We start from the raw sequence: 27,849 nt of genomic DNA, 5'->3' as shown, positions 1-27,849 counted from the left end.
AGTGCATGTTTCAGGTTAAAGTTTTTGGTCAAGGTAGTTTCTGATGAAGTTGAAGTCCAATCAACTTGAAACTTAGTACACATGTTTCCTATGATGTTATCTTTCTAAATTTAATGCCTAATTATATTTTTTATCCAATTTCACGGTCCATTGAACATGGAAAATGATAGTGCGAGTGGGGCATTCGTGTACTTTGGACACATTCTTGTTAAAGGAGTTTTTTTTATATTTCAGGTTGCAATAATGGAATATTTCAAGCTACATCAAATAGCTATATTACTTTTGTCATGTTTATATTCAGTAGATGCAACATATAAAGGTAAGTTTTAACTTAAGTTTTGATATTCAATGCATATTATTATGATAAAATTGATAATGAAAATTGGGAATGTGTCAAAGAGACAACAACCCGATCCTTCAGACAGAAACTACATGTACAATTTTAAAACTTTGTCAATGAATACATCGGTTTAGCATACTTTTTTGTCGAGCCTTGGACTTTTGTTGCAAAAGCAAGACATAGCGATCCTACGTTCTGTCAGCTTTGTTCAGCAGATGTGGCGCCCACAAATAATCACTTTTTGGTTAAAGTTTTCGAAATTTAAATAACTTGTTCATAATCATGATGATCAAAAGATAGTATCCAGAAGTAGATTTAAAAAAATAATCCTGTTCATCTGTATTTTTATTCATAAAAGGACTTAGATTTTCTGCTACTTAACATTCATGACATTACATTCACTCTGTAGCTGAAGTTTTTCAAATTTTAATAACTTTCTTAAACTATCCTGGATTTGTACCAAACTTGAACAGATTCTTGTTTATGATCAAAAGCTTAATAAATATATATATCTAGAAGGGAATTTATTTTCTTTTTTTCCGTATATATTACTTATAAGGACAACATTAAAAATATCTTTGTTTCCCCTCTCCCAACTGAGGTTGTTAGGGTATTGGTAGGTAGGTAGCCAAATTATTTTATTTTATTCCTTGATATGGTTTTCTATATTGAATTTGTACGATATTCAACATGTAAGGCTGAAGTCAAGAAAAGTGGGGTATTCCCTGTGTTCTAAATCAGTGTACACCCCAGTTTTCTGGTGTTAAAAAAAACAGTATACAGGGACCTCCTTTTTTTCCTATTCATTTAATGTAATGAAATCTGCAAAAGTGCACATTCTACTTGTGATAACAATGCTTAATGATAGCAAGTGTTTTTTTAGTTAAAAAATCAAGCTTATTTCAAGTCTAATTTGATGCATAACTCACAACAAAACAATTCCTTTGTTCACCAATTCATACCTTGATCATCAATTACGGTACTAGTATTTATTTATCCTGTTTAATATATATTTATTTTATTATATTACTGACAATGGGGACTGGTCAATCTGAGAGTAAAATTAATTGAATCAGAAGCAATGTTTCTTAATCATTGGTTTGAAATTGCTGGTTTACATCAAACATCAAAATTTATGCAAATATTTATTCAGCCTCACTTTAGATTCAGAGTCTACTGGCACTGAATCGATCATGTGGTATTTGTTCCCCACCTGGCCCTTGGGACGTGCAGCTAGATTGGGCCGTTATGCCAGGCTAACTGTTATAATATATGTAACCTCTGAAAACGATAAAACTGGCTTATGAAAGCACTAATGTAAGGTTCATGAATTTATTATATTGTATTCATATATTCAAATTCACATTATACATATATCGAAAATAACATTAATTATTGGCAACGCTGAATAGTTCAATATTTGAGGAAAAATAGAAAAACACAAAACATCATAAGACTAATGAAATGCAGATATAAATTCAATTAACTTTAACTTGAAATAAAGATTGCTTTTTCAAATATCAATTAAATACAATAGAAACATTAATTTATACAAAGCTATATAAAAGCTATAAGAACACGATTATCTCCCTTTCTGAATATTACAATTCATAACATTTCTCAAATCCAAATATGAACACAAGAGAAAGTCTTCAAAGTCAACAACATTTGTTTATGAATAATCAATAATGTTTCAATTAGAAATATCAAAAATTAACTAAACATAATCATAATATCAATCAAGGGCACATAATAACAATTCAATATACATACCCTAAATCAGGAAATGGCAGACAATTTTACTGCAATAATATCATCCTCTAGTATGAAAATCACATAGATCTACCTGTGAACAATATTTATTTTATCAGAACCTTTTATATTTAAAATGTAAACACATCTTTCATAGTATAAATATTTCTCAAGAATGCCTATCAATAAGTTCAATAAAACTATATTTCAAATTCAAATGATTAAACAAATTTCAAAATCATATTTGCATTTGCAAAACTTCAGATAAAAATATAGAATGTTATTTACATGTACATATCATATTTTTGTTCTTTTTTGTATTTTATAAAACTCTTTTATATCAAACAGTCATATTCAAAATCATTATAAACATTTACAAAACACACCAACCTTAAATCTTCAAATATTCTTGTTCACAAAACTGAGACACAACTACAACTGTCGATCAGTTATTTATCAATAGTAAAACATACAATGTAGTGAACAGTTTTTACCTGTACACTTATTATACCCCACACAACGGGTTGCGGAGGGTATAATGTTTTTGACCCGTCTGTCCATCCGTCAGTCCGTCCGTCAGTCCTGTTTCTTGTCATCGCAACTCCTCTCAAACCACATAACAGAATTTCACGAAACCTTTTCAGATAATAAGGACATACTATGTAGTTGTGCATATCGACGGGAAATTGCCATTCAATTTTTTTTCTAGGAGTTACACCTCTTTGAACTTATTTACTCTAATGTACTAATGCAACAGTTTGTCATCGCAACTCCTCTCAAACCACACAACAGAATTTCACGAAACCTTTTCAGATAATAAGGACATACTATGTAGTTGTGAATATCGACGTGAAATTACGATTCAATTTTTTTTCTAGGAGTTACGCCCCTTTGAACTTATTTACTTTAATGTACTACTGCAACAGTTTGTCATCGCAACTCCTCTCAAACCACACAACAGAATTTCATGAAACCTTTTCAGATAATAAGGACATACTATGTAGTTGTGCATATCGACGGGAAATAGCGATTCAATTTTTTTTCTAGGAGTTACGCCCCTTTGAACTTATTTACTTTAATGTACTACTGCAACAGTTTGTCATCGCAACTCTCAAACCACACAACAGAATTTCACGAAACCTTTTCAGATAATAAGGACATACTATGTAGTTGTGCATATCGACGGGAAATTGCGATTCAATTTTTTTTCTAGGAGCTACGCCCCTTTGAACTTATTTACTTTAATGTATTACTGCAACAGTTTGTCATCGCAACTCCTCTCAAACCACACAACAGAATTTCAAGAAACCTTTTCAGATAATAAGGACATACTATGTAGTTGTGCATATCGACAGGAAATTGCGATTCAATTTTTTTTCTAGGAGTTGCGCCCCTTTGAACTTATTTGCCTCACTATACTGTTGACTCCTCGCGCTTGGAATTTATGCACTACTGCAACAGTTTGTCATCTCAACTACTCTCAAACCACACAACAGAATTTCACGAAACCTTTTCAGACAATAAGGACATAATATGTAGTTGTGCATATCGAAGGGAAATTGCGATTCAATTTTTTTTCTAGGAGTTACGCCCCTTTGAACTTATTTGCCTCACTATACTGTTGACTCCTCTCGCTTGATTGTGTTGATTTTACTTGCGAAGTGAGATTTTGTTTCTCCAGTGACAATATGAAGACGTGGGGTATGTAAGCGTGCTCACAAAGGTTCTTTAATTACTAGAATGAAGTAAATAATACTTTGAAATGCCTTTAAATAATATCTGGACAAAATAATCAAACTGTATCATAAATATGATTTGATAAAATATATAAATGCTAATATAAAATTTATCTTTTCTCTTTTTTAAATTTTTCCAATTTTATTTAATTTCATTTAATTGCTTAACTCTATACAAAGAGAGATAACTTAAGAATTTCTAATGAAAAATTTGACATGTTACAAAATTTCAAATGCTGAACTTAATACAAGAGGGATAACTCAAAAATTTCTAATGTAATTTTTTGACATGTTACAAATCTGCCTAGTTTTCTTTTTGTTGCCCTCAACAAACAATATAAAAATACACAACTACATATTTAATATCATATTATTATAATTATTATAATGATCTAGCATGTAAATATTCTGATCGTTTGACTGTAATAGGTAAATGTCCAATTTAAAATTTTTAAGTTTTTAAGTTTAAGTTCTCGGACCACATTCATTCTGTGTCAGAAACCTATATTGTGTCAACTATTTAATCACAATCCAAATTCAAAGCTGTATCAAGCTTAAATATGTTGTGTCCATACTTGCCCCAACTGTTCAGGGTTCGACCTCTGCAGTCATATAACATGTATAAAAGCTGTGCTCTGAGGAGCATCTGGTTTACTTTTATTAAACTTTCTCTCATGCAATTACCAACTGTGCTAGACCATCATGGGTATAGTCAAGGTCCCTTAACACCCCTTATGAATAGTCTTATAGAATTATGCTATATTATTAATATATGTATTTTTAGAAATTCTAACTAGAAAGATGTATATTTGAGGTGATTGATATGACTATGTATGGATAAGAAAGGAATAGTTGAGACTAATAAGATCATTTTTTTCAAATTAGATTTTGTAATTGACCAGGGAACAAGCACTTGATCTCCAAAGTCACTGTTTCTAAATTCTGATGCATGTAGGAGGCTATGTTTCAAAAACTTTCACCATCAAATTCAATCTGTAAAACTTTTGGAGTGTGCACAGCCTGATCTTGTGTTAAAGAAAATTATATGTTATAATAAACAATTTAATTTAGGATACAATGACCAAGCTCTTTAACTAAGATCTGTGATAATACTTATTTTCATTTCTATAAAAAAGAAGATGTGGTATGATTGCCAATGAGACAACTGTCCACAAGAGACCAAAATGACACAGACATTAACAACTATAGCTCACCGTACGGCTTTCAACAATGAGCAAAGCCCATACCACATAAACAACTAACTTTTTCATGAGGATGCATGAGAGTAATATAGATTCCATAAATGTTACAATTGTGTTACGATATTTCTCCACTGGCAATAAAGACAGTTAAATTTTAAAATAAAAAGCGTGAGTCCTTGCAGAGCTTTTTAAATATATAAATTTAACTGTTGAGAGTGAAGAAATATCGTAACATTTCTAAAGAAATCAAGAAAAATTTAAAGTCATAACTAAATTTGGACCCATCATTTGCTAAGAACAGATATTTCACTAATGAGGAGAAATATTTTTCTCACATTGCTCAATAAATGTGAAAATAGTACAAAAATTTGAGAGAACAACATCTTCATTTCACTGATCATGTTTGAAATTGATTCTGATACATAACATGTTATTTATCATACATCTTTTATGCATTTTAGGGCCAGAGATGAATTTTAAAATGACTTAATCATGGTAATTGTTTTGAACTTATCAATCACCTGTTTGATGGGTTCCTTTCACCTTTTTTTTTTTAACTCTTTTATATTTTTGATATGTGCTTGCTTTAATTCCATAAATGATATATGGGTAAGGAAAAGTAAAAAGTTATAAACTAATTCTAAAAATGATGGAATTGCTCTTTTCTTTCTTTATATATATTTCTTTTCTTTCACCTTTAGGAGTTCCCCCTGCATTGAATCAGAGTCAAATCTATTCAAAACATTAGACAGCTGGTTAGAGAAGTTGTGAAATGGGTTATTGTTAATTTGGATTTAGATATATTGCTTTTATACATGTTTAAATGGTGGGGTTCCGTTATATTATTATATATAAAGAATTTGTTGAGCTGTTCATCGAAGGTGCTCATAGAAACATGTCAATGTACAGTTGACCGTTCTTTTAATATTGTCATATTTATGAATATAAGGATCATAATAGAGGTTAAGTGCATTTACATATTGAATGATGTGTTATACATTTTTGCTTTATGCAAATGTCATTTTGAATTTTATTCTTCAATTATATTAGATTATTCTGTGAGGAAACACATGATCACATTCATTTTGTGTCACAAACCTTATAATGCTGTTTGCTCTCTTTTCTGTGATATCCATTTGACGTGGCTCTGTACAAATATTACATCCCGTTAATGTGTTGTTTGTACTATCTTTCATTTTTGCTACCAGTGTGTTAATTTTCTACGAGTGACTTTTTGTGTTACTTTGGTACATAAATGACGTAGCTCTGTACTTTTAAAGATCTGACCATTATGATGTCCTTTTAAGCTCACCTGGCCCGAAACGCCAAGTGAGCTTTTCTCACCACTTGGCGTCGTCGTCTGTCGTCGTCTGTCGTCGTCGTCGTTAACAATTTACATTTTGAACTTCTTCTAGAGAACCACTGAATGGAATGGAACCAAACATGGCATGAATGTTCCTTATGAGGTGCTGACCAAGTGTTGTTACTCTGTAGCCGATCCATCATCCAAGATGGCCGCCAGCGGGGGACTTAGTTTAACATAGGACCCTAAGGGAAATGCATACAAATGACTTCTTTTAGAGAACCACTGAATGGAATGAAACCAAACATGGCATGAATGTTCCTTATGAGGTGCTGACCAAGTGTTGTTACTTTGTTGCTGATCCATCATCCAAGATGGCCGCCAGCCGGGGACTTAGTTTAACATAGGACCCTATGGGAAATGCATACAAATGACTTCTTTTAGAGAACCACTGAATGGAATAAAACCAAACATAGCATGAATGTTCCTTATGGGATGCTGACCAAGTGTTGTTACTTTGTAGCCGATCCATCATCCAAGATGGCCGCCAGCGGGGGACTTAGTTTAACATAGGACCCTATGGGAAATGCATACAAATGACTTCTTCTAGAGAACCACTAAATGGAATGAAACCAAACATAGCATGAATGTTCCTTATGGAGTGCTGACCAAGTGTTGTTACTTTGTAGCTGATCCATTATCCAAGAAGGCCGCCAGCGGGGGACTTAGTTTAACATAGGACCCTATTGGAAATGCATACAAATCACTTCTTCTAGTGAACCACTGAATGGAATGAAACCAAACATGGCATGAATGTTCCTTATGTGGTGCTGACCAAGTGTTGTTACTTTGTAGCTGATCCATCATCCAAGATGGCCGCCAGCGTGGGACTTAGTTTAACATAGGACCCTATGGGAAATGCATACAAATGACTTCTTTTAGAGAACCACTGAATGGAATGAAATCAAACATGGCATGAATGTTCCTAATGTGGTGCTGACCAAGTGTTGTTACTTTGTAGCCGATCCATTATCCAAGATTGCCGCCAGCGGAGGACTTAGTTTAACATAGGACCCTATGGGAAATGCATACAAATGACTTCTTTTAGAGAACCACTGAATGGAATAAAACCAAACATTGCATGAATGTTCCTTATGAGGTGCTGACCAAGTGTTGTTACTTTGTAGCCGATCCGTCATCCAAGATGACCGCCAGTGGGGGACTTTTGAATGAAATTAAACATGTTCCTTTCCTTATAAATGAGGTTGTGTTGTCACTTTTAGCCAAATTTTATATTTTTTTATATGATTTCAAAAACCCAAGTAGATTCAGGTGAGCGATACAGGCTCTTGAGAGCCTCTAGTTTATGTGTTTTATCATTTGATTGTGCCATTTGATTAGGGACTTTCTTTTTTTAATTTTCATTAGAGTTTAGTATTTTTGTGATTTAATTTTCATTTACTTTTTAATATGTTTAAGCTTGAATGTAATTGTGTCTTCATAATTGTTAAAGTCTGTTCAGGGTTTGACCTTTGCAGGTCAACCTGGTTTGCTGTTACTCTAACAGCCTCTTGTTTGTTTTTGTTTGTGGTTATGATGTTGTTGATTTTGTTTTTTTATGTGTTTCATATATTTTGTAGAAGTTTATTTTTTTATAAATTATTGTACATAAGATAAGATATGAAAATAAACAACCTAAATGTATTGGGTTCTGATTTGAACATTATTGGCAATCAGGCCTTTTACCAATTTGACTTGTTCTAACTAACCTTAATTGTGTCCGATGGTGTTAATATTTTAATAAATATAGAAAACAAAAACAAATTTTATAGTTTGCTTAAGGTAAACAATTATCTATAACATGTATAACTTGTGATTCTAATGCAATTTGGATGTAACAATTTTTTTCATTGGCTAAAAGTTGCTGTCAAATCCACAGTTGACCAGGCTAGGAGGGACACACCATTTTTAATTGATTGAATCAACAAATGTTCGATTACTATACTACATAATTGAAAATAAAACAACACCAACCTCTGAATTCACTGTATTAATGTAATTTTATCCCAATTTGAAGCGTACTGGTAATGTAATAACCTCCAGTTTGTAAGTTTTCATTTGTATGACGTCATGTTTAGCCATGACGTCTTTGTGCCAAAATCTTTCATGAAGTTTCGCCGATTTTTTTCTATTTGTCAAATTTAGACATTTTTTAAAGTTTTATCGTATTTTTTTATACGACCCCAAAAATTTTAATTTTTCGTCGTATATTGCTATCACGTTGGCGTCATCGTCGTCGTCGTAGTCGTCCGAATACTTTTAGTTTTCGCACTCTAACTTTAGTAAAAATGAATAGAAATCTATGAAATTTTGACACAAGGTTTATGACCACAAAAGGAAGGTTGGGATTGATTTTGGGAGTTCTGGTCCCAACATTTTAGGAATTAGGGGCCAAAAAGGGCCCAAATAAGCATTTTATTGGTTTTCGCACTATAACTTTAGTTTAAGTAAATTGAAATCTATGAAATTTTGACACAAGGTTTTTGACCACAAAAGAAAGGTTGGGATTGATTTTGGGAGTTTTGGTTCCAACAGTTTAGGAGTTAGGGGCCAAAAAAGGGCCCAAATAAGCATTATTCTTGGTTTTCGTACAATAACTTAGGTATAAGTAAATAGAAATCAATGAAATTTAAACACAAGGTTTATGAACACAAAAGGAAGGTTGGGATTGATTTTGGGAGTTTTGGTCCCGAGGCCTAAATTAAAGTATTGTTTGTTTCCCCAATCCCGAACCGGCCAAGCCAGGTGTGGGTAGGTAGGTAGGGAAATAATTTTATTTGGGAGGTTTGGTCCCAACAGTTTAGGAATAAGGGGCCCAAAGGGTCCAAAATTGAACTTTGTTTGATTTCATCAAAAATTGAATAATTGGGGTTCTTTGATATGCCGAATCTAACTGTGTATGTAGATTCTTAATTTTTGGTCCCGTTTTCAAATTGGTCTACATTAAGGTCCAAAGGGTCCAAAATTAAACTTAGTTTGATTTTAACAAAAATTGAATTCTTGGGGTTCATTGATATGCTGAATCTAAAAATGTACTTAGATTTTTGATTATTGGCCCAGTTTTCAAGTTGGTCCAAATCGGGGTCCAAAATTAAACTTTGTTTGATTTCATCAAAAATTGAATAATTGGGGTTCTTTGATATGCCAAATCTAACTGTGTATGTAGATTCTTAATTTTTGGTCCCGTTTTCAAATTGGTCTACATTAAAGTCCAAAGGGTCCAAAATTAAACTAAGTTTGATTTTAACAAAAATTGAATTCTTGGGCTTTTTTGAAATGCTGAATCTAAACATATACTTAGATTTTTGATTATGGGCCCAGTTTTCAAGTTGGTTCAAATCAGGATCCAAAATTATTATATTAAGTATTCAGCAATAGCAAGAAATCTTCAATTGCACAGTATTGTGCAATAGCAAGAAATTTTCAATTGCACAGTATTGCGCAATAGCAAGAAATCTTCAATTGCACAGTATTGTGCAATAGCAAATATTTTCAACTGCACAGTATTGCGCAATAGCAAGAAATATCTAAATGCACAATATTGTGCAATAGCAAGAAATTTTCAATTGGAGTTATCTTTCTTTGTCCAGAATAGCATGAATAGTAGTTGAATCAACTTAAATCATTGTTTTATACAATATACAATGTATATTCACTTTTACTTCCAACTGATAAATTAAAACAATCTTTACCATTCAGTGATAACAAGCACTTTATTTTACATTTTAATATTTTATGATGTATTTAAATGAGTAGTTATTGTTGCAAACTCCATTAGGAATTTGAATTGAGATCAGTTTTGGAAAAAGGGAAAGGGGGATGTGAAAAAAAAAATGAGGGAGGGGGAGTTAAATTTTTCTCATTTCAGATTTCATAAATAAAAAGAAAATGTCTTCAAACATTTTTTTGAGAGGATTTATATTCAACAGCATAGTGAATTGCTCAAAGGCAAAAAAAATATTTTAAGTTCATTAGACCACATTCATTCTGTGTCATAAACCTATGCTGTGTCAACTTTTTAATCACAATCCAAATTTAGAGCTGAATCCAGCTTAAATGTTGTGTCCATACTTGCCCCAACTGTTCAGGGTTCAACATCTGCGGTCGTATATAGCTGCGCCCTGCGGAGCATCTGGTTCTTTTTGTAATGCATTAGAATCGAAATAACAGTACTGTAGTTGAAGAGTTGCCACCGTCAATTTTGATTTGACGATTGCAAATCTCCGTTTTACTGTCTCTGCTACGTGTCGCCAGTAAAACTGCATTTGCGACCATCACATCTACATTTGACGGTGGCAACTCTTCATGCAACTACAGTACTGTTATTCCTTAATTAGGTTCCCAATAATTTTTTTCAACAGGCTTTTATGGATATTTTGAAAAACAGAACAGTATTTAATGAAAGGAAAGTCAAAAGAGGATTTGAAACCCGAGTTAGTTTGAAATGTTTCATAGGAAAGAAATGCATTCTTGTGTTCAATGGTTTACAGTGTTGTGATTGTGGGACTGTCTACGTTTTCAACTTGATAACAAACTAATATGATGACATATGCATTTCTTTTCATCAACCAATATATGCATTTCCTTTTCATCAAGAAATATATCTAGTGTTCCACGAGATACAAGAGAGATTTATTTACACCATTTACCATTCAATTTAAATATATACATACTCATGATGCTCATTTTGTTTCTCCTATGTCAATGTCAAGCATCTGAAAGCAAGCATAACTGTTGCATGATTGAATCAGAAAGCATTGGTGTTCTGAATGTAAGGATAATCACTTAACCAATGTTAACTTTTAAATTCCATAGATGTAATACCCACATCTATGCTAACACCTAGTATGTGGGATCTAATTGTTTTCAGATTTATCAGATTCATGTTGATTTTCATATATTATATTTATAATTGTTAATTATATATCTGTAGATTCAGTTTGTTACTCAATAAATCTAGGTTTTCTAAGAAATCAAAATCAAATTGAAACTATATATATATATTTAAGCTGTTTTTACAACAAAATTTTATTATCATGATAATAGAACTCTACATGTTATATTAACAAAATAAAAATGTATATAAAATGTTCTTCATCTTCAATGTATCCAAAATGTATTTCATACACAACCTTTTTGACCGATCTATAAAATTGTCCGTTTCTACTTTTAGGGAGTGTCACTAAATATTTTGATCGCCAAATATTCTGATTGTGCTTATTGCCTAAAAATTCTCTTTTATTCCAAATTGTTTTTACAAAAAAAGATTTAAATATTGCGTAAAAATAGAAATCGGCTGATTTTAAGACATAATTACACCTTATGTATTAGAATCCTGGGTTTTGATTGGTTGATAGCCAGTGTATTTTTCACCAATTTACTGCTATCATTAATGAATATCTTTCATTTTTATACGACCGCAAAAATTTTAATTTTTTGGTCGTATATTGCTATCACGTTGGCGTCGTCGTCGTCTGAATACTTTTAGTTTTCGCACTCTAACTTTAGTAAAAGTGAATAGAAATCATTGAAATTTTAACACAAGGTTTATGACCACAAAAGGAAGGTTGGTATTGATTTTGGGAGTTTTGGTCCCAACATTTTAGGAATGAGGGGCCAAAAAGGGCCCAAATAAGCATTTTCTTGGTTTTCGCACTATAACTTTAGTTTAAGTGAATAGAAATCTATGAAATTTTGACACAAGGTTTATGACCACAAAAGGAAGGTTGGGATTGATTTTGGGAGTTTTGGTTTCAACAGTTTAGGAATTAGTTGCCAAAAAAGGGCCCAAATAAGCATTATTCTTGGTTTTCGCACAATAACTTTAGTATAAGTAAATAGGAATCTATGAAATTTAAACACAAGGTTTATGACCATAAAAGGAAGGTTGGGTTTGATTTTGGGAGTTTTGGTCCTAACAGTTTAGGAATAAGGGGCCCAAAGGGTCCAAAATTGAACTTTGTGTGATTTCATCAAAAATTGAATAATTGGGGTTCTTTGATATGCCGAATCTAACTATGTATGTAGATTCTTAATTTTTGGTCCCGTTTTCAAATTGGTCTACATTAAGGTCCAAAGGGTCCAAAATTAAACTTAGTTTGATTTTAACAATAATTGAATCCTTGGGGTTCTTTGATATGCTGAATTTAAAAATGTACTTAGATTTTTAATTATTGGCCTAGTTTTCAAGTTGGTCCAAATGGGGGTCCAAAATTAAACTTTGTTTGATTTCATCAAAAATTGAATAAATGGGTTCTTTGATATGCCAAATCTAACTGTGTATGTAGATTCTTAATTTTTGGTCCAGTTTTCAAATTTTCTACATTAAGGTCCAAAGGGTCCAAAATTAAACTAAGTTTGATTTTAACAAAAATTAAATTCTTGGGCTTATTTGATATGCTTTATCTAAATATGTACTTTGATTTTTGATTATGGGCCCAGTTTTCAAGTTGGTCCAAATCAGGATTCCATATCAAGTAAATTTTGTGCAATAGCAAGAAATTTTCAATTGCACAGTATTGCACAATAGCAAGAAATATCTAATTGTACAATATTGTGCAATAGCAATTAATTTTCAATTGGAGTTATCTTTCTTTGTATAGAATAGTAGTTGATAATATATGTTGGAAATTTGCCAGACATGACTATGATGTCATTTTCTATTTTTATTTGCCAATAACTTTATGTAAATAACTTCATTGGAAATTTGCCAATATAAAATGTTGCTGATGAAGCTTTTTTTCCTTATCTTATCTAAAATGTTTTTAGATAATGTATGTTGGACATTTGCCAGACATGACTATGATGTCATTTTCTATTTTTATTTGCCAATAACTTTATGTAAATAACTTCATTGGAAATTTGCCAATATAAAATGTTGCTGATGAAGTTTTTTTTATTGTTTTATACAATAAACAATGTATATTCAATTTTACTACCAACCAATCTTTACCATTCAGAGATAACAAGCACTTTATTTTACATTTTAATATTTTATGATGTATTTAAAAGAGTAGTTATTGTTGCAAACTCCATTAGAAATTTGAATTGATATCAGTTTTGGAAAAAGGGAAACGGGGATGTGAAAAAAAGGGGGGAGGTTAAATTTTTCTCATTTCAGATTTCATAAATAAAAAGAAAATTTCTTCAAAATTTTTTTTGAGAGGATTAATATTCAACAGCATAGTGAATTGCTCAAAGGCAAAAAAAACCTTTTAAGTTCATTAGACCACATTCATTCTGTGTCAGAAACCTATGCTGTGTCAACTATTTAATTTTAGATTTAAAAAGTTTGAAGAAGAAATCTTTAATTGATTTGTAAAATCTTGACATTTGTTTTGTGTAAAAAAACACCATGTAATGTCAAAATTTGATCACAATCCAAATTCAGAGCTGTATCACGCTTGAATGTTTTGTCCATACTTGCCCCAACTGTTCAGGGTTCGACCTCTGCGGTCGTATAAAGCTGTGCCCTGCGGAGCACCTGGTTAGCGTTGCCGAGGTATTTGCAAAAAGGATATGCCTTTTTTACCCTCTCTGTGGTATTTGCCAAAAAAATACTCTATCCGACTGGACGCTTGTAACGTCACGATCATCAATGAGTTTTAGACATTCGGTGTAATTAAACAGAAATAGCATGTTCTTGAGGGGTATTTGTGAAAAATACCAGTCTTGAGAATGAATTTCCCTCGCCTTAAGGCTCGCAAAATTAAACATTCTCTCGACTGGTATTTTTAGAAAATACCCCTCCTTTAAACATGATATATCTATCTGTTCATTGTATTTTTATCTTTTTTCATTTTTAAACAAAGTTGCATTGACCATCCCCTTGATCAATGTTATTTTTGCAGTATATCATTATTTTTATGTGTCCATTTTGACTGACATTTTTTGGAGCTACCTTATTCAGACCTTGATTGTACTTAAATGGATCTTTGATAATGTGAGATATATGTGTTATTTGTGGTATAAAGACCTTGATCTCACAGACCTTCAGCATACAATTCAATGATTATATTAGTAGAGCAGGTGAGACATTCAGTTTGTGCACACTAGAGTCTTAATAATAACTGTAACATATAAATGTACAAATGTATTTTCAGTTAAGCTGGTAGAAAAACAAGATCGCATATTATTTGGAAATGATGTTAACCTTCAATGTTCTATCATTGGAGAACATTTTCTAAATGGGACTTGGCAGATTCATAAAGATTTGATTAAGGTGTCAAGCAATGGTGATGTAAATCCAAGTTTATCCCAGAAGTACATGGTTTCTATTGAGTCCAACAAATTAATATTAATGATTGCCAAGTTCTCAGAAGATGATTTGGAGCATACTATGAAGTGCTCCTATGGTGCAGAAGAAGCAAGTTTTAAGTTTGTTCTTAATGAGAGCAAGTATACATGTAAGTTAAAACTGATGAATATGTCTAAAGCTTAATTTTTTTTCTCTTTTCTAATTTCAAGAACATTTAAATTTCTTCCAATGATAATGGACATCCTACTTAAAACTCCAAAATATACACAAGAAACTAAAATTAAAAATCACACAAGAGTAACAAAAGCCAGAGGCTCTTGACTTGGAACAGGTGCAGAAATATGGCGGGGTTAAACATGTTTTTTGAGATCTCCCTCTTTACCGCTAGCTAATGTAGAACAAACAAACAGACAAAAATACGCACAGTAAAACTCCGTTTAAAAGAAGTCAGAGTCTGATGTCAGAATAAGTAACAAAAGAAACTACACAAAATGACAATGGATGAAGAGTAATGTCTCATTGGTACTCATACCGCATCTTCTTATTTCTATAAATTGTTTTTGAATATTTACAGATCTCCCAAAGTCCAACAATGTAACGGTTGTTCAAAAAAAAGCAGTTGATGGTTTTATCAGCATTACTGTGAAAATGTATTTTGATAAAGTTTACCCTGTTCCTAAATGTTGGATTTCATTAAAGGTATGTATAATATATGGAAATCATCATTTAATATTACAATACATGTAGTTTTGAATTTCTATAAAAATGTTCAAACTAAGCTTTCATATAGTTTTTCTTTCAAAATGTCTTTTATATTTACAAGAATTAGACATTATGTGAATTAAAACATTTTATATTTAGTAAAATATATGTGAAATTACAATATATTTGTAGGAAGTTTCAATGGAGAGATAATCATTTTTTCTTTCAAAAAGTTTTTATTGAAAAGAAAAATGTTTTCGGTTATCTCCCCATGGAAACTTATCAATTAAATATTGTTATTTCACACATATTTTACCAAATATATGATGTTTTAGGAAGCACAATACAAAGATTTTTCATCCCCAATCAGACATCTTTAAACTAATGTAATTCCACTCATCTTTCTTTAAATTTTATAAATGAGGTACCAAAAGAAAGAATAAGGATTAATCTTTCAAATTGTGATAATTTCATTATGACATAATTATAACATGATTAATTGTTATGTAATTAGTTGCCATTTTGTGATGTCCATACTTGAATGAATTTAGCTTCTTTGTTATTCATATAGTCTTATAGGATTGTAAGTATGTTTTATTTTATCACCTTGCACTTTCACAATTTGACTGAACAGGTAGTTCAAAATTCTGACCAGTTGAACAGTTTGGTTTTATAAAACAAATTGCAATTTGGTCAGAATTTTGAATGAGTTGGGCCAAAAATAAAATATTGTTTGTTTCCCCCACCGATCGACCCGGTAAAATCATGCGACCCGAAAAATTTGATTGGCCATTCTTGTCCACTATTTTTTTTTTTTACTACGTTGGTTATTGGTGATATCTTTCCGATGCTGTAGTCAAGGAGCGTTGGGTTTTGGTGATACCTTTCCGATGCTGTAGTCAATGAGCGTTTTAAATCAAGGTATTTTTGAATTGAAGTGTCTATGTAACGGTTTATTTCTTCCTCTGTGATATTTTATCCTGAGGATAATTTGTCCCGGTAATTTTTTCCGGCATGGTATTTCACAGGTTGATTTTTTCCACAGGAGTGAAAATCTATCTGTGTTTTGCGGATAGTATGTACCGGTATATATTTGCCGTACTATATTTCACAGAACCGGATTATTCAATGTGAAGAGTCAAAAATTAGTTTTATGGTTCAATAAATTCAAAATAGATAATAGCCATTCATTAATTGTTATCACAAGTAGATGTGCGCTTTTGTAAATTTCATTACATTAAATGAATAGGGAAAAAAGGAGGTCCCTGTATACTGTTTTTTTTTTAACACCAGAAAACTGGGGTGTACACTGAATTAGTATACAGGGAATACCCCACTTTTCTTGACTTGAGCCTTACCTGTTGAATTTTGTACAAATATAATATAGAAAACCATATCAAGGAATGAAATAAAATAATTTGCCTACTTACCTACCCATGATACCCTAACAACCTCAGTCGGGAGAGGGGAATCAAAGATATTTTAATATTGGCCTTGCAATAGTCAGATAGCAACACTAACAGGCAAGTCACTGTAACTGGTGAATTTTATATTCAGTTTTACTTTTTTTTTCAGGGAATATCAAAGGAATTCTCTATCCATTATTTGCACGAGCCCCACCGCCAAAACAAGTTGTATGCAATAACTTTTGAGCACCAGTTACTGAGTAGAGAATGTATGGAAAAAGTTGAACTGATATGTGATATTGGTTTTGAGAAAAATATTACAATTAATCAAGACACAACAGTGAATTGCTCAGGTAATCATACATGATAAATTTTTTATACGAACACAAAAATTGAAAATATTTTGGTCGTATATTGATATCACTTTGGCGTCGTCGTCGTCGTCATCGTCGTCGTCCGAATACTTTTAGTTTTCGCACTCTAACTTTAGTAAAAGTGAATAGAAATCTATGAAATTTTAACACAAGGTTTATGACCACAAAAGAAAGGTTGGGATTGATTTTGGGAGTTTTGGTCCCAACATTTTAGGAATTAGAGGCCAAAAAGGGCCTAAATAAGCATTTTCTTGGTTTTCGCACTATAACTTTAGTTTAAGTAAATAGAAATCTATGAAATTTTGACACAAGGTTTAAAACCACAAAAGGAAGGTTGGATTGATTTTGGGAGTTTTAGTTCAAACAGTTTAGGAATTAGGGGCCAAAAAAGGGCCCAAATAAGAATTATTCTTGGTTTTCGCACCATAACTTTAGTATAAGTAAATAGAAATCTATGAAATTTAAACACAAGGTTCATGACCACTAAAGGAAGGTTGGATTTGATTTTGGGAGTTTTGTTCCCAACAGTTTAGGAATAAGGGGCCCAAAGGGTCCAAAATTGAACTTTGTTTGATTTCATCAAAAACTGAATAATTGGGGTTCTTTGATATGCCGAATCTAACTCTGTATGTAGATTCTTAATTTTTGGTCCTGTTTTCAAATTGGTCTCATTAAGGTCCAAAGGGTCCAAAATTAAACTTAGTTTGATTTTAACAAAAATTGAATCCATAGGATTGTTTGATATGCTGAATCTGAAAATGTACTTAGATTTTTGATTATTGGCCCAGTTTTCAAGTTGGTCCAAATCGGGGTCCAAAATTAAACTTTGTTTGATTTCATCAAAAATTGAATAATTGGGGTTCTTTGATATGCCAAATCTAACTGTGTATGTAGATTTTTAATTTTTGGTCCCGTTTTCAAATTGGTCTACATTAAGGTCCAAAGGGTAAATTAAACTAAGTTTGATTTTAACAAAAATTGAATTCCTGGGCTTTTTTGATATGCTGAATCTAAACATGTACTTAGGTTTTTGATTATGGGCCCAGTTTTCAAGTTGGTTCAAATCAGGATCCAAAATTATTATATTAAGTATTGTGCAATAGCAAGAAATTTTCAATTGCACAATATTCAGCAATAGCAAGAAATCTTCAATTGCACAGTATTGTGCAATAGCAAGAAATATCTAATTGCACAATATTGTGCAATAGCAAGAAATTATCAATTGATTGGAGTTATCTTTCTTTGTCCAGAATAGTAGTTATTTTCAATTGCACAGTATTAGTATTGCGCAATAGCCAGAAATATCTAATTGCACAATATTGTGCAATAGCAAGAAATTATCAATTGATTGGAGTTATCTTTCTTTGTACAGAATAGTAGTTGAAACAACTTAAATCATTGTTTTATACAATATACAATGTATATTCACTTTTACTACCAACTGATGAATTAAAACAATCTTTACCATTCAGTGATAACAAGCACCTTTTGTTACATTTCAATATTTTATGATGTATTTAAATGAGTAGTTATTGTTGCAAACTCCATTAGAAATTTGAATTGAGATCAGTTTTGGAAAAAGGGAAAGGGGGATGTGAAAAAATATGGGGGGGGGGGGTTAAATTTTTCTCATTTCAGATTTCATAAATAAAAAGAAAATTTCTTCAAACATTTTTTTGAGAGGATTAATATTCAACAGCATAGTGAATTGCTCAAAGGCAAAAAAAATATTTTAAGTTCATTAGACCACATTCATTCTGTGTCCGAAACCTATGCTGTGTCAACTATTTAATCACAATCCAAATTTAGAGCTGAATCCAACTTGAATGTTGTGTCCATACTTGCCCCAACCGGTCAGGGTTCAACCTCTGTGGTCGTATAAAGCTGTGCCCTGTAAAGCATCTGTTTAATATTTATTCTTGTAGATTGAGCTCACTGCATGATACATATACCTTGTGTTAAGTTAGCCTTTAAGAAAATTGTTACATAATTAATTGAAAAATTATCTTCCATCTTTTACAATAAAGTGGGAACTATTTTAACAATAAATTTTATGATATAAGGCCTAAAATAAAATATTGTTTGTTTCCCCAATCCTGACCGACCCTGCAAAATTGGTGCTACTCATCATATTTTATTGTCAAAACTAAGTCAAATACTATTTTATTCATTTTAGATTTTCAGGCTTTCTGGATCGTCTGATAATGTTCAAGCTTTTTAGAAAAATAAAATTATTTCCCTACCTACCTACCCACACCTGGCTTGGCAGGGTCGGGATTGGGGAAACAAACAATAATTTAATTTAGGCCTAAGAAAGATAATTCAAAACTGTATGTTCATCACTGTGTGCATGATCATATATAAAGATACATATATATGCAAGATTAAATATGTTATTCTATGTTATGATAGTTGGAGTTAAGTTAATTTATAAACACCTGTTTACAGGACGTATTATGGTATACTGTTGTTCATCTGTTTGTCGTTGACATTAACCCCAAAACACTTTAACCAATTTACATAAAACTTTTGGTGAATTGTTTATATCTATTGACATGTCAGCTCCCTTTTTGATTTTTATAAATTTTAGATTTTACGTTGCTGAGTTACAGGGTTTTATTTTTTATTTATTTGTTTTATTTATAAAAAAATTGGGATTTTCCAGTTTTCCGACACTAACTCAAAAATGCTTTAAGCAGTTCTCATGAAACTTTGGTGAACTGTTTATTTGTATTGATGTAAGCTCTATTTAGAATTTTATAAATTTTAGATTTTACTTTTCCGAGTTATAAGGTTTTATTCATTAAAAAAGAGGGGATTTTTTAGTTTTCTGACAATAACTCTTTAATGCTTTCAGCTAATTTAGTTCTCATGAAACTTTGTTGAATTGTTTATATCTATTGATGTAAGCTCCCTTTTGATTTTCATAAATTTCAAATATGACATTGAAAAGTAATTAAACATTATTCTTCGAAAATGTGATGGTGTATTATGGCGCAGCTGTTTATTTATAGAATTTCCAGTCTTTAATTGATGACACATATACATGATATATGATTATGCAGAAACTTTTATTTATTATGTATTTATTTATATTTATGAATGATATATTTGTAGCGAAAATAACAACAAAACATTTGTCACTACATGTGTTTACAAGTACATGTTCAAATTTGTTGCATCAATAATAATGTTGTTTTGTTTTGTTTTGTTTTGATTTTTTTCTTGGGGGGAAGGAAGGGGGGGGGGGCGTTGTGTGTTTATACAATATAAGCTGTTGACACTGACAGATCATTATAATAAAACATGTATGGTATCTATCTTCAACAAAAATATGCATATAATTATATATGTGGTGAAGATTGTAAAATAAACAAAAAGTTATAAATACTTTAGAATGATCAACATGATCAAGGTTGTAGATAAATTGAGGCAAATAATGCAAAGCACTTTTCAAATAACAAAAAAACTTGAAAATCAGGTTTAATCTGCAAAATTTTAATTTTTAAAATGCCAGGTTGAAAAATTAAGTTGTTATTAAATATGTTAAAAGTGCACAAGTGCATACAGTGATTTTCCTTTTATCGCCAACAATTTCAACTTGAACGCCACAGGATATCAGTTAATAATTCTTATATGATTTGCATATTAGGGTATATGTTGATATGATTGGTTACTTCCCGCAGTTGATCTTGACGGTGGTTATTTTTCAATAGACGACATTGATAGCAAATTTCATTGAGAACATATTTTTGCGTTAACCAACAAATATGTTCATGCGCCAGACCTATTCATTGACATAAATATACAATTTACGTGTGATAGAGGTAACGAATGTGGAATAGTATATTCCTTATTTCCAATTTTAAAGATTTTTTCGTTGTTGGGTTGTAGACCTTTCAGTTATTTTTATTTTTATCTAATTAGTTATTTCCCTTTGAACAGAAATTGTGTAAAATAACCTAACATTGTTAAATTCTATGCCATTCAATGGTCTCTTCTTTATATTTTGATTTATTTCCTTTTGAACAGAAATGGTGTAATTAATATAAAGTAAAATAAACTGTTGTTTTATTTCATAAAAAAATGATTTTTTTCGGTTATTTGATATATATGCTGATTCTAACCATCTACATAGATTTTGGATATTGGACCATATTTAGGTAAATGTCAAATATAAAATTTTTCAGTTCTTTGACCACATTCATTTTGAAGCACAAACCTGTGCATGTGTCAAATATTCAATCACAATCCAAATTCAGAGCTGTTTTAGCCTTAAATAATGTGTCCATACTTGACCCAAATGTTTGACCTCTGCGGCCGTATCAATCTGACCGCAGCATGCATTTTATTTTAGTTATTGCCCTTGTACCTTGGACAGATAAAATATGTGCAACGTAGGAGACATTAGAACTCTGATGCTGAAATCCCAGGCTTGAAAACATGAAATCCTGAGGTCCCGAATTTAAAGGGATAGTAGCTACGATTTTGAAAAAATTATGAACAAGTTTTTAAGCTGCAAAAATCAAAGATATGTACTAAAAATAAGCAATAAGATCGCTAGAATGTTTTCATAAACTACAGAAGTGTTAATAATTGATAATTCATATCGTGTTGTGTGCCTATTCATCTCATTAATTATGCATCGAATTTACTTCACGAACTTTGCCGACACAGCAAGTGAGCTACCAAGATATAAATAGATATGAACACGTGCTTTTTGTTTTCTTACGTATTTGATAATTACTTTATATTAAAGGTACATATTTGACGCCATTTATCAAATTATGTAAATAAACAATATAACAAAAACCGGCATATTTTCCCATCCCTAGATTTTCCATCATCTATCATGGAAAACTGCATGGAATTCCATGGAATATTTTTCCATGGAATTCCATGGAGTATTGGAACCTGTTTTCCATGGAAATCCATGGAAAATAAAAAGAGAAAAAAAGGAATTAATAATATTTCCATCTGAAACATTTTCCATGGAATTCCATGGAAAATATTTTCCATGAAGTTTTTCCATGGAATTCCATGGAAATATATTACATAGAATTTCTTTTTCCATGGAATTCCATGGAAATATTTCCATCATTTCCTTTTAAAATGAATTGCTCAAATTAACCTTTTGACAATATACCCTGTTTAACAATATCTGTAATAATGAAGATAAAAAAAACTAGGTGCCATGCTTTTTTCGGTTTGGTAAGGTCTTTTGAGTCTTACAATGGTCAGTAATAAGCAATAGACTCAAACATCATTTTAACCTTTAATTCAAACTCATTTAATGTATTATGATAAATACAACAAACAAGAAAAACTTTCAATACTGGTATATGTTTGCACTGCCTTTATATCAAGAAATTAAGGTTATAAATGTCACTTATGTCAGCACCAGGCTTCAGTAGATCTATCTTGTAGAACAGCATTAACCATTTTATTGGAGTTTCATTTCTTCCTCATGATACCTAAAAATAATTTTACTGTTATAAATAAAGAGATATTCTTTAAATAATGACATTATTAATAATGGTTAACAACTTTAGTCTTTGTTCTAAATATTTTTTTCCATAATTATTGTATATAAATGTCTTCATTGGTATTTTCCATATGTTTAGAACTTAGTGTTGATCTGCAGTTTGCTGTAAAGATACACTTTTTTTTACTTTTATGGATCTATTTCTCATTGGCAACCAATTTCAACGGATCTTAAATTTTATAACCAAATTACTTCATTAGTGGATTATTAGTTATTATAATACACCATATACAGTTTGTCTTGTCTTAATACCCAATCATTATAATTATAAGTGAAAAATCTACTATAGGTGTTTTCATGATGTTTTTATGTTGAACTAAAGGAGCTTGCACACACTTAAAATGGTAGAATCTAATTCAGTGTACTTACCAAAAAATATGCTCTAAATCCAACAGTCAATGCAAGTCATCAGAGAATAAATCTGCACTATTCGATGTCAAGAACTATTTGGAACTATTTAATCTAAGTCCAATATAAATTTTGCATTTTGTTCAGGAGAGAAGACATCTTTATTTGTTGCCTGTATATCCATTGCAAGTTCAAATTTTCAATGTGTTGGGGGATGTATGAGGAGTTATCTTATTTCTTTTAAAAGAGTCACAATTGAATACTGTTATTTACCAAAATCTTGAATATTTTATATATATTTTAATAAAAGATTGTCCATTTATTATTTATTTACCATTTTTATGTTTTAAGTAATAATAATTGCACAAAAATGTATAAATCCATGTTCTACCCTACATTTGGCCTCACACTGTATGGTCATATCATTTCCTGTCTTCTACACAAAGACCAATGAAAACCAGATGACACTTAACATTTCTTTCACTGTCTAATTGATGATAAAGAATTAATTATGTAATTTGTGTACATTTTTTCCATGACTTTCCATCTCAAAAATATTCTAAGTTAAGATTCTATAATTTTTCCATGTTAAAAATATTCTAAGTCAAGATTCCATCCTCTTTTCCATCTCAAAAATATTCTAAGTCCACTTTCCATCCTCTTTTCCATCTACAAAGTTTTATTAGTCTACTTTCCATCCCATTTTCCATCCAAAAAGTATTTTTTCCATGGAATTCCATGGAAAGTTTTCCATCTTATCATGGAAAATGATGGAAAAAGTAACACATATAAGTTTTCCATCTGACATGAATTATTTTTCCATGAAATTCCATGGAAACTCATGGAAAAAAACAAAATTTCCATCATTTTCCATCATTTTATCATGGAAAAAGTTGAACTGCATGGAAAATCTAGGGATGGGATTCCAACCCAAGATTTTCTAACAATGGCATTATTATACACTTGTTATTACATTTGTATGACCAAACCATGCCGATAACGTATACACGTGTTTGTGTGTTGAATAGGGGCCTCCATGAAGGATACACGTGAAGAATAATACTAAATTGTAGGAAGTTGATTTCTAATTTTTTCTAAGGTGGGAGATTCCTGCCCGTAAATTTATTAACATATTTTTGACAATGATGAACATGTTGCGATTTATTTTCACATAATCTGGAATTTTTAAGTAATGTAAACAAGTTACGCAAACCGTCGGCTACTTCTGTTTGACTTAGCCTGCGTTGCAGGTGTTTTGAGTGATTTTAATTACCGATGTCATTGCCGTTTTTTAATTTTTAATTTACAATAATTTGTCTGCAACTCTTTTTTGTTTCTTTTCTCGCAGAAACTGTAAATTCACGTACCATTTCCGCGATAACATTCCCCTGTTCGACAAGTTTCCCTTTGAGGCACAATGTGTGATTGCGCATTGGGAACTGAAGAGTTCAGATCAACATAGGTCATATGAATAAGGGTTGGGCTTAAACATCGAATTATTATCTATAGACAAGAAATAAATTTAGGTGTTTTAACACGTTAAAAATCTTCTAAATGATAAATGGAAAGTAACCAGTAGTTGTTTTAATCATATTTATTAAACTTTTTGTACAAAATCCGGCATATAGATTAAAAAAGTAATTTTAATGAAAATCGTAGCTACTATCCGTTTAATGAATTTTAAATCTCAACATCCCAAACTTCGAAAAAAGTATTCCTGGATCCCAAAAGGATCAATCCTGAAATCCTGTGCTTAAAAAACACCTGATCCCGACGTCCTGAAAAGGGTCCTGCCCCCTCTTATATGAGACTGTAATTTCAGAAATCATTGCATGTATTTTTTATTGTGACTTGAACAATTCACAAAATTTCTAGTTTGATTATTGCAATTTAAGGAAGAGCTACATACAGATATAATGTATCTGATTTTAGTTCTTTTTAATGCGATACTTGTGTAGACATTCTGTTATTCCATTACTAAATTAGAAGTGGCAGTAATTTCTGAATTTATAGTAATATGGGAATTATCACTTTGGACTTAAGAAGGGTTTCACTTTCCTGCATTTCCATCATCAATAATTGTAAATTGAAAAAAACCATCACAAGTATGAGAAAGGCACCAAGGAAAGTTTGCATGTGTGTACAAAATGTAGTATGATGTCCATTGACTTGACATTTATAAATGATACAGAATTTTTTCAATTTATTTTTAGATACTGGTATATTTAACTATTCTCAGACAGAATATGGTGTTACTTTTGTCATTATCAGTTTTTCAGCTATCCTTGTACTCATTTTGCTTGCATTTTTTATTTTCAACATTGAGGAAGCAACTCAAAAATATTGGGTAAGTAAAACTATATCAATTATTGTCAGACATAAGCAATAAGTAGATTTGTTTTTCAGATAATAATATGTACATAAAGGATTCAGATAAGGCCAATTAAAATTAATTGATAGATTTTCATCCCCGCCCGCCCCTCTGAAATCGTCCCGCCCTGATTTTTTTTTATTTTGCAAAATTTACAGATTTTGTTCATTTCCGTTACCGGTAACCGTCAATAATTTCGTTTCATTCGAACTTCCTGTTTATAAAATTTCGGTTTTCATATTTCTTGTTTCGAGAACGATTATGTTGACAAAATCTGCTGCTCAATGATGACAGTATCATCTACGGAGAATATAGAAAGATTACCAGAAGGGCATGAAATATTCTAGCTGCGGAACCGTAACTCTTATGGTCCTTTTTTAAATTTTTTTGATTTTGCGGTCTGCAAATAGTCAAAAAATAACATAAGGACCTAAGAGCTACGGTTCCGCAGCTAGAAATATTCGGGGTACGAGTATTAAATACGCTGTGTCCAAGGCAAATCGCGGTATGTCACAAATTGGAAATTTCTTTCATCAGAAAATTGTGGATTTATTTAATAATACATTGACTTTGTGTAAGCAAATTTGGGCTGTGAATGATTTCCAAAGTGCAAGAATCGTGGAACAAATTGGTAGAAAAAAAAGAGTTCAAAAAGTCGGCAAACATACACATTGTGTACTAGAAAACCCTTAGATTTACCTATGGCTATTGTTTTTGTTTAAAAACACAAAATACCATTTACAATGTAATTATATATGCGTCACTTCTTGCATACATTGTAACTTGAGAATCTTAAAAGCGCCAACTTTACTATTCCTGGCAACACTTGTTTGAGTGTTCATTTTATTCATAATACTTGTGCTGCATACCATTGCATTTGCATAAGTTTATGGGGACTACAAACCATCGCTTAGAGAGCAAAATAAATTTGGAGTTGGTAGTCAAATGAATAGAGAATTTCTCCATGGTTTTACTGTTTGCTGAAAATATGTTTCTAAAGTAGCAATTGCACACAGGCACTTGCTTCTATCCATAGGAAGGTCGACTATCCATATAAATAGAAGCTTCTATTTATATGGATAGTCGACCTTCCTATGGATAGAAACAAGTGCCTGTTCAATTGCATGTAGAACAGTCCACGTTGCAAATCAGAGATGTTTATTCAAGAATTATGTATGATTCTTTATACATGTTTAAAGATTTACATGGTATAAGCTAAATTTTGTAATTATAACACTTGCATATATATGAAGTTCACGCCACAAGAAGGTTTCAAATTGAATAAAATTTAAAAAATAAAATCCTCCCACCCGCCCCATTTTTTTCAAAACTTTGGATGAAAATCTACTAATTAATTTTATTTTTGCTAAATAAACAAGAATTAGTTATTGCACATTTTATTTTAATTTTAATTTTTATAAATGTATTAAAAAAAAAAAAATTTCAATCATAAGATTAATAGTTATTAAAAAAAATATATAATATTTCTGATTTTCCCAATATATCTACAATGTTAGGTTATTTAGAAAATCAACAACTATAAAGAAGAACCATATGGCCTTCAACAATGAGCAACAAACAAAGCCTATACAGCATAGTCAGCTATAAAAGACCCTGATATGAAAAATGTAAAACAATACAAACTAGAAAAAATAATGACCTAGTTTATGTACAAAATGATGAATGAAAAACAAGTAGGTTACACATCAACAAATGACAACCACTAAATTACCCGCTGCTGACTTGGGATAGACACATGCAAAAGGTGGCCAGGTTAAACTTAATTAATAGTGCCAGCCTTCCCACTAACAAGGGACAGTGTTGTAACAATACAACATTAGAATGAACTATAAAAATCAGTTGAAAAAGGCTGATCTCATCATATTGGGTCAAACAGAACAACATCTAACAAAAACACAGAGTAAATGTGGATTCAAGGCTACTTATGCATCCCCACAACAAAGACACCAAGTACAGATTTGAGAGTACTCACAGTTACTGACACTTGTCATTGTACCTACTATGTGCAAAATAAAAAAAAATCATGCTTTTTTCTTCATATTTTATAACATGTATAAGTTACACTGATTATTTACCTGAAATTAACTGCTTCACACACTATTAAAACAAATTAATCATTATCAAAACAATTCCCAACTATTTCTTCACTTTTTTACCTGTAATTTCAAAAAGTGAGACAATTGGGAAGACCCCCCCCCCCTAATTGAATGATGTAAGCAAATCAGCACTAATATTGAATAAATCAGCATGTGCAATACTGGTGACAATGTCCTGTTGATATAAATCAGGAGTTAAAAATATTGCTTTTCAGACAGAGCCTATACTGAAAAATAGGCTAAAAGGTTCACTTCAGATTTCGATTTTCTTATGCCTACCGGTAAGCTTACTTAAAATGTGTAAATGATGTTCAATGTTTTGAAATGTCTTGAAAT

At 31.3% G+C, this 27,849-nt stretch overlaps 1 protein-coding gene across 1 annotated transcript in view; it reads left to right on the top strand.

The window, feature by feature from the left end:
• The first annotated feature begins 237 nt into the window (after positions 1–237).
• Positions 238–27,849, top strand: part of LOC143059094 (solute carrier family 2, facilitated glucose transporter member 5-like) — a 96,811-nt gene continuing 69,199 nt past the window's right edge. The window contains exons 1-5 of the mRNA XM_076232581.1: positions 238–319; positions 14,496–14,798; positions 15,225–15,349; positions 16,928–17,111; positions 25,239–25,372. Coding sequence (XP_076088696.1) covers positions 244–319; positions 14,496–14,798; positions 15,225–15,349; positions 16,928–17,111; positions 25,239–25,372 — 822 coding nt within the window. The 5' untranslated portion in view covers positions 238–243. The remainder of the gene's footprint in view (positions 320–14,495; positions 14,799–15,224; positions 15,350–16,927; positions 17,112–25,238; positions 25,373–27,849) is intronic.

The sequence above is a fragment of the Mytilus galloprovincialis genome, chromosome 14 (assembly GCF_965363235.1).
Source record: "Mytilus galloprovincialis chromosome 14, xbMytGall1.hap1.1, whole genome shotgun sequence".
Classification (NCBI taxonomy): Eukaryota; Metazoa; Mollusca; class Bivalvia; order Mytilida; family Mytilidae; genus Mytilus; species Mytilus galloprovincialis.
The sequence above is the reverse complement of the archived record's forward strand: the minus strand, read 5'-3'. Positions and strand labels throughout refer to the sequence as shown.